At 33.7% G+C, this 12581-nt stretch overlaps 1 protein-coding gene across 2 annotated transcripts in view; it reads left to right on the top strand.

Moving 5' to 3' along the window:
* Positions 1-591: 591 nt before the first annotated feature.
* The window catches only part of LOC6032289 (graves disease carrier protein homolog), a 33150-nt gene continuing 21160 nt past the window's right edge, over positions 592-12581 (top strand). Inside the window, exons 1-3 of one of the 2 annotated variants that reach the window (XM_038255064.1) lie at positions 592-1418; positions 9417-9643; positions 9713-9907. In XM_038255064.1, coding sequence (XP_038110992.1) covers positions 1301-1418; positions 9417-9643; positions 9713-9907 — 540 coding nt within the window. In that variant the 5' untranslated portion in view covers positions 592-1300. Of the gene's footprint in view, positions 1419-9155; positions 9254-9416; positions 9644-9712; positions 9908-12581 lie in introns of those variants that run through there. The other variant, XM_038255065.1, reaches the window with a different exon arrangement.

Here is a 12581-nt window from a genome sequence, read left to right as displayed (position 1 = left end):
ATTTTAGAATTTTAGAATTTTAGAATTTTAGAATTTTAGAATTTTAGAATTTTAGAATTTTAGAATTTTAGAATTTTAGAATTTTAGAATTTTAGAATTTTAGAATTTTAGAATTTTAGAATTTTAAATTTTAGAATTTTAGAATTTTAGAATTTTAGAATTTTAGAATTTTAGAATTTTAGAATTTTAGAATTTTAGAATTTTAGAATTTTAGAATTTTGGAATTTTAGAATTTTAGAATTTTAGAATTTTAGAATTTTAGAATTTTAGAATGAAGATTTTTACTTTGAAATTTTTCGTTTTTTTCCGATTTGTCGCAGAGTTTATTATAGTGTCCCATTAGATTGAGAAACCTAAAAAGTGTCGTTAAATACAGTATTTACCTCGTATTTACATTCTAAAATTAAGCAAAAACTCAAAAATGTTTAAATGGGAAACCTGTAATGCAGTACTAGATTCCCCGATTTTCCGATCCATGCTGATCAGCCCTTTCCAAAACTTACTTCCTCCTTCTGCTTACAACACTTTCAGCCGCAGGGTCGACTGCTGTCAAAAGGTCTATTTTTGTTTACTTCACAAGTCTCGCGTGCGCCGCCACCGCACTTCTCCAGCCAGAGCCATCAGCTGCTCGCGTTGGTCCGCTCTTCCAGTGACCCTGTCCACGTAACCATAAATCCGCCGATCGGTCTCCGCGCGATCCTCTCTCGTTTTCTCACTGTTGGCGGCCGATCGATCGCTCATTCACAGTTTGCTGTTCGTCGCGATCGGTCGTAAAAGTGGTTCTGCTCCGTAGCTGGATGTTGACGTCGACGGAACGCGAAAACTTTCACTTCCAAAATCAGTGAGCCGTGGCCAGTTCGTCCGGGAAGTGTGTTTTTGTGTAGAATAGTTTGTGCGTTGAGGAGGGTCGTTCGGTTCCGGAAGGGGTTGTTGAACGGGTTTCTGCTGTTGATTGCTTGTTTGTTGTGGTCCAGTTTCAAGGAAGTGACCCCGTGCGAGGGCAGGTTCGTTGGTCAATCTCGTGACCGATAAGAGAAAGTGCAGCTTCGTGATTGAATGGTTGGAAAGATGATTGAAAAGTAATCGATTCCTCACAGTGAATTGAACAAGTGCGGTTGATTTTGCAAAGTTGTTCCAAAAAAGAGCCTCACAAATTAACGTGAATTGCCGTTGGTCAGTGGCCAGCTCGGCGAGAAAGAAGAGAATAAAAGTAGCTGCTGGTGACCCACTTTCCGGATTCCGTTTTCGGGTGGAATTTCTCTCCGATTGTTTACCGAAGCAACTCTCCGCAGTACCAGCCATGGAATCGCTTAAAAGTGGTGACACCGAAGTGGCCAGCGCCGCGGCCGCCAAGGCCGCCAAGACGGAAGCGGCCCGCAAGAATTTGGATTTTATCGCGAAGAACCTGCTGGCCGGCGGTGAGTGTCTCTTCTCCATTCAAACCTAATGAGAGTGGTTATTTTTAAAACAAACTTGACGTCAATCATTTCGGCCTTTTGGGGGAAATACCCGACCCGGTTGATGCGTAATTTCCCACGCGGTCTTGCCGCGCAAGCCAAACAAACAAAATCAATAAATGTGCCAGGTTGTTTTTGGGCTCGGAAATATTCAATTACATTTCGGAATCCACAATGTCGGTGACCCCGAAGGGTGATCTTTGGACGGCGGGATTGGCTTATTGAAAAGAGTCATGATAAGATAGTAAGCTGTTCTGCGAAACGTGACTCAAGCAGGGGGCTTTTGGACTGGGAGCACGTGTGAACATCGCCACCGGTTCGGTGGCTGATAAGGCGAATTGCTTAGGCTGACCAAAATGAAGTGATGCAATATTTATAGTTTGGAATGTTTTGGGTCAGTCTTCAAAATAAATGTATTATTTTTGTTCTTTAATCTCTCCTAGATTAGTTAAAAATGTTTTTATACAGCATTTATAAACTAATTGGGTTGATCGAATAAAACTTGAAGGATAAAAAAATATCGAAATGTAAAAAAATAGTGCCAACTTTGTGCTAAATTGTAAGATTTGTAGAGGATTGCTGTTTTCAGTTGAAATTTGCATGGAAAAGGCAGTTAGAAGGTACAGTCTGTGGTACAGTACTTGTTCGGTAACTGGGCTGAAAACGTATGCTACTCGCTAACCGGGCTGAACGAAAAATAACGAGGGGACCAGCGATGCATAATATTTTCCTGGTGAAATAAAACAAAAAACAAAATTACTAAAATTTATGCTTACTTTTCATATTTCTTTAATTGTGCCTTTAAATTAAGTAAAAGTATGAAAAAAGTTTTTTTTATTTATTGAACAGACCTTTGGAATCCATTAACACCTCGGTCATTTCGGTTTGTTTTGGTTTTTTTACGTTTGTCTGCTTTTAAACTGGGCTGGGCTACGGCCCAGTTATCGAGCGCCCAGTTACCGAACAACTACTGTATTTGAAAGACATTGATTTTTCCATTAGAAAATCTAGTGGACAGCTATTACTAAACTTTAAATAATAGGTGACAACCTTCGAAAACTTAACAATTTCATTGACATTTTTTCACATTTTCTGATAAAAATCTAATCGTATTTTTTGAATTTAGATTTTGTGGTTTTTTTTCTGAATATATAAAAAAGAATTAAAATTTCTAATGGGTTTTAAATACATTTACTTCAAATTCAAGTATATCTTTTTAAGGAACTTGAATAAAATTGATATTTGAATAAAGTGATGTATTTTTTCAGAACAACTTTGCAGTGTTAAGTTTAGCTTGAAAAAAGCTTTAAAAAATAAGTAAATTAATCATACTGAAAATAAAAACCTTTGTTTTCTTTTTATTTAAAAAATAAATCTTTAAAACAAAAGTTCTGAAGAGATCATGAAAAATTTTAAATACATTTCAGAAATAATCAAGGCGAGTTTTTTTAAAGTTCATATAAGCTATTGTGTTTCATATGTTTATGGTAAAAAAATCTGGAAGAATATTTATTATTAAAAAAAAAAGTTGGAAATCACCCTTTTTTGATTGAAGCCTTGACATATTTCGACAATTTCTTAAATGTTTTAAAAGCCCAGTTGACGAGAATATTTTTTTGCAATTCCGTCGTGAAACTTTTTACTTTTCCTGTAATTCTTGAATGACGAAATAGCCTACTTTTCTGTACCAAAAATAATAGAATCGAATAGCAACACTTTTCAAAATAAATGCTGAAAAGTTCTACTTTTCATGTTATGCATTTTATTCTAGAGTCAGATCCATACAGCGTCAGTGTTTATTTGGTCGAATTGTACTAATTCATTGGCAGATCTGATTCTAGTTGTAAAGTACGACAAGACTACTGACGGACGTGACAGGACGAGGGCCCAGTTTAGAGGTTTCAACATCAACGATGTGCGGTTGGACTACCCTCCCAAAAAGAAAAAAAAGTTTAAATTGCTTTTAAAACAAAATTCAAAAATATCTTTAGATTCATAGGCATTTTCAGTAGAACAAGTTTAAAAGTAAATTTGGATTCTTTATTTTCATTTGATATTTTTATGAAAAAATCAAACTCTAATGAATTTTGATCAAATTTGGTACTTTTTGTTTGCTTAAAACCAAAAATTTATATACATTTTATAAGAAGTTATTGAGCTCAAACAATAAAACATAAAATACTAGGACAATAAAACGTTTTGATTTCATGGTTTAACAAAAAATCAGAATTTTATTTAATGTTAAAACGGCTTGCAATATCTATTCTTCCAAAAGAGATTGGTTTAGCACCATTTTTAATTTTTGAAATATTTTGTTTATGGTGCACATTTTTGATTAATTTTATTTATTTTCAATTAATTTCAGGAAGCTTGGACAAATTTTCTAAAAAACGATTGATCATTTTGTTGTAGAATTAAGGCTTGATCATTTCTGGCAAGATTTGACAATGAATTATAAGATATTATAAAAAAAGTTCGGTTGGGATTATTCGGCTCAAACGAAATCGGAAAAAATTGTCTCGACCCCTCGTAGATTTCGTGAAACTTCCAAAGGGTCAGTCTATGCAAAATTTGCTGAACTTTTTGAAAATCTGGTGATAAATGACCACTTTTCGGTTAAAGTCGTACTAACTGTTGTTCCCGTACTGCAGAATTCTGAAAGAAAGAATCATAAAGGAGGTATTAGTCTGCACCAGACAAACAAACAGGCTGACGTTTCTGCAAACAAATCAGGCAAACTGTCAAAAAGTGCGAGTTTGTTTGTTTGTCATAGTCTAATACCTCCTAAGGTTATATAATTGACATACATAACATTTTTGCTGAAACAAAAGTTTCGTTGTTTACACATCATATTTTATATTCTTTAGGTAGAAATAAATTGTATTTAAAATTTAGACTTTCGGTATTTCCTATTCTTAAATTCTTGATTGCCGCCATCTTGAATCACAAAAAAAATATATATTAAGAGTAATATTTTAGGTAAGAAACTCAAATTTAGCGGATTTAACGATTGTAAATTTCGACGAGGTCTTTGGACAATATAATACGAACCGTTTAAATTTTGTTTGAGTTTTTTGTACCAGATTTTTAAATTTTAATTATTTTTGAAATTATAATTTCTTTGTTTTTTAACCGCTGCGAAATTTTTATTGGTCTGATCTCTTATTTTTTTTTATATTGATTTTAATTTCGAATTTTAAAATAATTGAATTTAAATTAAAAACCTCTTAATTTTTTCGTGTCCTGATTTTTTTTATTTGGAATTTTTAGAATCAGATTTTTTTTCAAATACAAAATTTTGAATTATGAATATGAATTATAACCAAAAAGCACTAAAACAGGTCAGATTGCAGCACTAGAAGCGCTTTACCAGCTGTGGCTTACAGCTAAGTTGATTTGACATCTGCACTAAATGCGCTTTTACAGCTGATAAGCAACCGGTTTTGGACTTTATATTTCTGATTTCCAGCTAGCCTCTACTGTTGTTGATCCAACCCTGCACAAAATGTCAAAAGTGATTATCATCTTTGATTGAGTTTTCCTCTAAGAAAAGGTTCAACCATCCATTAATTTTCTTTAAAAAGATTAAAAACTTCAGAAGCATAAAACTACGATGAATCTCCGCCATCGACTGACAGCCGTTTTCTCCGCTGGTTTGTTTTGGTCGTACTGGTTGAACGAATGAGCGCGCAAGAGATATTTTTATTTTCGTTTATTTCGTTCTCTCTCTTTCACTCCTCAACAGTGTCGTCAGTAAAATGAGGGGAAAGGCAGCAGTGTTGCTAGGAGCAGCATCAAAACTGCTGCATATCAGCTAACACTACAGCAGTTGTTTTAGAGCTGATTTGTTTTCATCATAGCTGTTTTATGACTGAATAGCTGTAGAAAGCTGATAAACAGCACCTTTATGATTTCTCTTAGTGCTTGATGGTTACTTGGGTAGTGATGCATTCTGCTAAAACGCTCAATCATACAACAATTTTGAATTACTTAAATTTTGATTATTTGAATCTTTAGCTTTGAATTTGTGATTTTTTTCTGATATAAATGTTAGGATTTTAAAATTTCTTAAATATCTGATTTATTTATTTTTAAGTTTCTCAATGTGAAAATATTAGTTATTTTTTTATATTTGTATTCATGAATTTCTTCTTTTCCGAATTTCCGGTTTGGTTATTTTTTTAGAATTTTATTACGTTACCGTTGTTCTTCCATGTGAAATCTAGCCATAATTTATTTATGTTATACGGAATATTTTTTCTGCAATACAAAAAACTCTTAGTGATTAGCCTTTGTTCGTATTTTTAAAAATTATTTGTGTTTAACGTACCTGCAACTCTCATTACTATTATTTTTACCTGATGTAAAAGTTTTGAACTGTTTGTAATGTATAATTTCTGTTTATGAGCAATTCTCTACCAAAACCGGAAATGGATTTTATTTGTATTTTTTTGATTTGGCTCAAACTTTGTGGGGCCTTCCCTATGACCAAATAAGCTATTTTGTGTCATTGGTTCACCCTTACAAGTCTCCATACAATTTTGGCTGCTGTCCATACAAAAATGGTATGTAAATATTCAAACAACTGTAACTTTTGAGTGAATTATCTGATTAATTTGGTGTCTTCGGCAAAGTTGTAGGTATTGTTGAGGACTTTTGAGAAAAAAATAGGCACAGGGAAAAAAAATTGCAGATTTTTTTATCAACTTTTTTTCACTAAAACTCAATTTCCCAAAATACGTATTTTTTGATTTTCGAGATTTTTTGATATGTTTTAGGGGACAAAAATCCGCAACTTTTGAGCCATAGAGAAACATGGTCAAAAAATCTGCCGCCGAGTTATGAATTTTTGAAAAAAATAGTGATTTTTGGAAAAAATCGAAGTTTTATACAAAAACAAATTTGACATTATTTTTTAATGCAAAATTGAATTTGCAATCGAAAAGTACTTTACAGATTTTTTGATAAAGAGCTCCGTTTTCAAGATATAGCCACCGAAAGTTTGATTTTAGCGAAATATTTGCAGTTTTTCGATTTTTAAAAATAGTGACCATGAGTGACCATTTCTAAAATAATTTTTTTTTGAATAGTTCAGAAAATTTGCTATAAAATTGTCTAAGAGACATTGAAGATGGGACCTCGGGTTGCTGAGATAGAGCCACTTTAAGAAAAAGAAACACGAAAATTGAAGTTTTCTAAGTCTCATCAAAACAACCCACAATTTTTTAATGTCGGTATCTCAGCAACTAATGGTCCGATTTTCAATGTTATAACATGAAACATTCGTGAAATTTTCCGATCTTTTCGAAAAAAATATTTTGAATTTTTGTAAATCAAGACTAGCATTCAATATTCAATGTTTGGCCCTTTTAAAATGTAAGTCTTGATTTAAAAAATTTCAAAATATTTTTTTCGAAAAGATCGGAAAATTTCACGAATGTTTCATGTTATAACATTGAAAATCGGACCATTAGTTGCTGAGATACCGACATTAAAAAATGGTGGGTTGTTTTGATGAGACTTAGAAAACTTCAATTTTCGTGTTTCTTTTTATTAAAGTGGCTCTATCTCAGCAACCCGAGGTCCAATCTTTAATGTCTCTTGGACAAATTTACAGCAAATTTTCTGAACTTTTCAAAAAAAAATATTTATAGAAATGGTCACTCATGGTCACTATTTTGAAAAATCGAAAAACTGCAAATATTTCGCTAAAATCAAACTTTCGGTGGCTATATCTTGAAAACGGAGCTCTTTATCAAAAAATCTGTAAAGTACTTTTCGATTTCCAAAAATCACTATTTTTTTCAAAAATTCATAACTCGGCGGCAGATTTTTTGACCATGTTTCTTTATGGCTCAAAAGTTGCGGATTTTTGTCCCATAAAACATATCAAAAAATCTCGAAAATCAAAAAAACACGTATTTTGGGAAATTGAGTTTTAGTGAAAAAAAAGTTGATAAAAAAATCTGCATTTTTTTTTCTTTGTACCTATTTTTCTCAAAAGTCCTCAACAATACCTACAACTTTGCCCAAGACACCAAATTGATCAGAAAATTCACTCAAAAGTTACAGCTGTTTGAATATTTACATACCATTTTTGTATGGACAGCAGCCAAAATTGTATGGAGACTTGTAAGGGTGAACCAATGACGCTTATATTAGCTTATTTGGTCATAGGGAAGGGGCCCCCACAAAGTTTGAGTCAAATAAGGCTGGTACAAATATTTTTAAAAGTTTTTGTCACACCCCGCCCTCCCCCCCTTCAAAATTGGCCCGAAAAATCAGGGGGCAAAAAAAATATTTTTACAATAAACTTCAAAATTTCAATGAAAATTCGAGGGCAACCAGCTGAAATCAAATTAAAATACATTCTCCTGCGTTTAAAATCATTTTTAGCATGTTTGGATTTATTAAAAAATCTTCAGATTTTTTGAAAATTTTCGATGCAAAATCTTTTTTTTCGATACAATTTTCGTTTTTGTCAGGTCTTAGATTTTTTGAAAACTAATGATTGCAAAACAACTGAACTAATGTAAAATGCATTTTAAAACATTTTTTTCATTTAAATGTGAAGATTATGCCCCCCCCCCTTGACCTGAGGGCCGAGGGACAAAAACTTTTTTAAATATTTGCATCGGCCAAAAAAATAAAAATGGTCGAAATCGTCCGATTTCGTAGAGAGTTACTCCTATGCATAATTAATTTCTAGTGAATAATAAATGGTACTTGCTTCATTTTAAAATAAAATGTTGAGTTGCATAAAAAATAATGCCCTCGTTCTTGAAATAAACTTCTTTCAACTACTATTTGTGCTAAAAACAAATTTTATTTGAAAAAAAAAAAACATTTAAAAACGTTAATACCCAATTTGAGTAAATCCACTCAACTGTGTACAATATTGCAGAAAAAGTACTGGAACGCGCTACCCAGGCAAAAGTTTTGCCGCTTCTCGGCTTGCAGAACTTCTGCAAAAGAGAGAGCTGAAGAGAGCGAGCTGAAAAGTACGGGAACGTGCTGCAAAAAAAGTGATTTATGCTGGCTGCTGAAATTCTGCAATTCTGCAAGTACGGGAATACACCTATTATTACATTCTAAAAAGTAAACCTGCAAAGGGAGAAGAAAGGCGTAATTTCAAATAAATTCTAAACAAAAATTACCCATAAATTTTTGCAGGTTGGTAAAGTTGATAAATAAGTTTAAAAATTATATTAAAAAATATCACTCTGAATAACTAATATTTCATCACCTTTAATTTATTCAAAAACCCGTCAAAATGTTCTTCGCGGATTTGCTTGTATTTGGAAATTCTGTAACCAACCTGTAAACCACATTGATCAACCCAATTATCCTGCAAAAGTGCATTTACTCAACAGTAATGTACCAAAAGCTCCTAAGGTTAGTTCCGTCATCACCATTGACGTTGAGCAACACACCATAATCCACTCATTTCTTCATGAACAACAACAATGCAGTGGCTGTTGACGACGAGAGGTGCAGTATGTACCAACGTACCTACGATACATATATTTCAACAGAAACCAACAATATCGCACACCGTTTTTTAGTCTCTTTAGTGCAATCGCACTCTTCACCAACTTCAACTTTAGTGACTGCAAACTTTTTGATGACTTTTTGCTCACCTCTCGTCTCTTGTAATACGACAATCGCGTTACTCCTTCGTTGCCCATTTCTTGTGTTTGTTTTAGCAAGTAGAGAGTGGATGTGGGTTTTCTTTTGAAGGTTCGATGTCTGGCTGAATTAAACAACAACAGCACATCAAGGGTTGCGTAACGAAGTTTTACAACTTGTCGGAACCGACACAATTCGTTGTCGGTGGCGGCTCTTTTGGAGTGATTGCTTTCTTGTACTGGTTTAGTTACTTGCACAATGCAACAGGCTTTATTAAGCGTATGCTGTTTCGGCAAATTTGAGTTAAGTCCTGGTCTTCTCTTCTTCCAGGTGTCGCCGGCATGTGCTCCAAAACGGCAGTGGCCCCACTGGACCGGATCAAGATTCTCCTCCAGGCGCACTCCATCCACTACAAACACCTGGGCGTGTTCAGCGGGCTCAAACACATCGTCAAGAAGGAGTCCTTTATCGCCCTGTACAAGGGCAACGGAGCGCAGATGGTGCGGATATTTCCGTACGCCGCGACGCAGTTCACCGCGTTTGAGGTTTATAAAAAGGTTTGCAAAGTTTTTGTTGGATTCAAACTACAGAAAGTAAGTAAGTATTAATTGTAATTTATTCCACAGTACCTGGGGAAGATATTGGGGACAAATTTGCCGATAAAACACGCGGACAAGTTTGTGGCGGGAGCCGGGGCCGGCGTTACGGCCGTCACGTTGACCTACCCGCTGGACACGATCAGGGCGCGGTTGGCGTTCCAGGTTACCGGAGAGCACCGGTACAACGGAATCGTCCACACGGCCGTCACCATTTTCAAGACTGTGAGTAACTTTGGTAACGAAAGTACAATTTAGATAGGTTATGAATTATATTTCTAGATAATAAAGTAATTCTCCCAAGAATTTGCATTTTGATGCTAATGGCAGGATTTGCTTTAGGAACGAAAATTTTTCAGAATTTAGTTTCATATACAGTCATCCCACATATTCGGAACACCCACAAATTCGGAACACTTTTATGATAATTTGTCAATAGCATGCCAAAAGTAGCTTTTCTGTCGACCTTACTATTTTTAGAACCTTCATTTGGACATTATCTCGCTATTTCACTGGTAAAAATAGTACTTTTTGAACAAAAAACTTCATTCCAAGACTATTTTGTCCAGAGCAGCAAAACACTGCCTCCAAATTGCCTGTTTCATAATTGTGGGATGTTATTGTGCCTCCCACAATTGTGGAACACCTGAATTTAACTGATATTTTCACAAAAAAAGTTATCAAACAATGTATAAAACATCACTAAGCTTGAGTTTCGTTGGTTTCAGTGTGTAAAGTCATTATTTGGTAATTAATATGTACTTCTGGAGCGATTCAAAGTTTGTTTACATTCGTAAGAAAGAAGTGTTCCGAATTTCTGGATTTCAAGGGTCAAAGTAATTCTTCAAAAACTTCATATAAAAGTTAAAATTTGCAGATGTTCGATACAGCATTCGAAAGACCACAAGAAAAGCTTTCAAATGAAGGTAAAAGCGATTCATTATGTTCATTTATCGATTTGCTATGATTTTTTGAACATTGGCCGATCTGGAAACCGTTCCAAATATGTGGGATGACTGTAGAAGAACCTGAGAAATGGTAAAAAATCACTTTTCCTAATATCACCTCCACAAACTGTACTGTTTGTTATGGCCAAGAAGACATTTTGCGTAATTTGTTCTTACATACAAGCCTCCGTACAATTTTGGCAGCTGTTCAAAAAAAAAAACGTAATTTTCAAAAATCTATCTTGAGAACGGATTTTCTAATCGATTTGGTGTCTTGAGCAAAGGACTCATAAGAAAAAATAAAAAAAAACATTTTTTGCCTTCCTCACCTTACTGAGGAAAGGCTATAAAATCACTCGAAAAACGAAATTCTTAATTTGATCTCTTAGACCCACATTCATGTATACTTATCGACTCAGAATCACATTCTGAGCAAATGTCTGTGTGTGTGGTGGGATGTTGATAAAAAAAATTGCACTGGATTATCTCGGCACTGGCTGAACCGATTTGAACCGTATTGGTCTCATTCGATCCGTCTTGGGGTCCCATAAGTCGCTATTGAAAATTATAAAGTTTAGTAAAGTACTTCAAAAGTTATGCTGAAAAAACGATTCTAACAAAAGTCCGGAAGATTGTAAAAAGGGTGGTTTTTGTAAGAAACCTCGTCATGTTATACATTTTTAGAAAGGTATTCGAAAGACCTTTCCAACGAGTTCAAAAGTTTGAAGATCTGACAACCCTATCAAAAGTTATGCGCACTTAAGTGTTATTTATGCACTTTTTGAAGGCCGGATCTCATATATTTCGATGAAAACGTTGTCCGGATCTATCATGCGACCTGTCGATGGATAGGTGATCAAAAGACCTGTGCAACGAGTTCGATAGATTGCAGATCTGACAACCCTACCAAAAGTTATAAGCACATAAGTGCCCTGAATTATGGAGATCTGACTAACCAATCTGATGGTATGAATAATGAATCAAATTGATAGAACACTGAAAAGTCCGCCCTTTTGTATCTATTTTGGATAACATTACCCTCTGAATGTGAAGAAGGCATCAACCACCTAAGGGTGGATTAAGTAACGTTTTAATACATCTTTTCTTTCTCTGGATATGTTTAATTGCCAAAAAATAACATATTTTAAGTTGGTCAAAGTTTGATTTTCGAAAACTGTGAAAAAAAGTTTTGAACTACTTTTGATTTTATTCTGTAAATCTAAATTTGCAATTAAAAAGTAGTATTAAAATTTCGATATAGGGTATCGTTTTCAAGTTTGGCCATTGCAAGTTTTATTTATATTGTTTGTCCAAAATTTTCCCGAAAAATTAAAAAAAATAGTTGTTGATAAAACTTGATTTTGCTGAAAAAAAAAAAACATGTAAAATGAAATTCTAAATATATAAGAAAACATTATCTATCATTTGTTCATGCATTGTAAATTAAATAATGATTTTTGGATTTTTTACAAATTTTGAATTTTGGGATTACAGGGACAAAAACTTTTCAAAAATTGTACACCCACAAAAAATGTGTGTTTTTTGTTAAATACGTGCTTTTTACCTGAAGATGCCATGACCAAGCTTGAACATCTCTGTAAAAATGGTTGCGGAAGGTCAGAAAATTTCCTATAAATCCTATAAACATTTGATGTGATAAAAATAGTAGAACTTTTAAAATGTTTTTAATTAATGTCGCATTTTTTACCACTAAAATATTCATTTGCATAATGAAACAAACCATGAAGTTACAATATATTTTCCGTACTTTTTTTTCTAAATACATTGTAAAAAATTGAGAATAAAAAAAAGGAATTTTGCAAAAAATGCTCATTTTTATTCAAAACTCTCATCTATTGAAACTACGAAAATTTTAGTATATAAAAAATACGGTGTTATGTGAGAGCCCTAACTAAGTAAAAATTTATACAAAATTTTGCTTCGTTTGACTG

This window comes from Culex quinquefasciatus, chromosome 2, assembly GCF_015732765.1.
Source record: "Culex quinquefasciatus strain JHB chromosome 2, VPISU_Cqui_1.0_pri_paternal, whole genome shotgun sequence".
In the NCBI taxonomy this organism is placed as follows: domain Eukaryota; kingdom Metazoa; phylum Arthropoda; class Insecta; order Diptera; family Culicidae; genus Culex; species Culex quinquefasciatus.
This window is presented reverse-complemented; position numbering and strand designations above follow the sequence as displayed.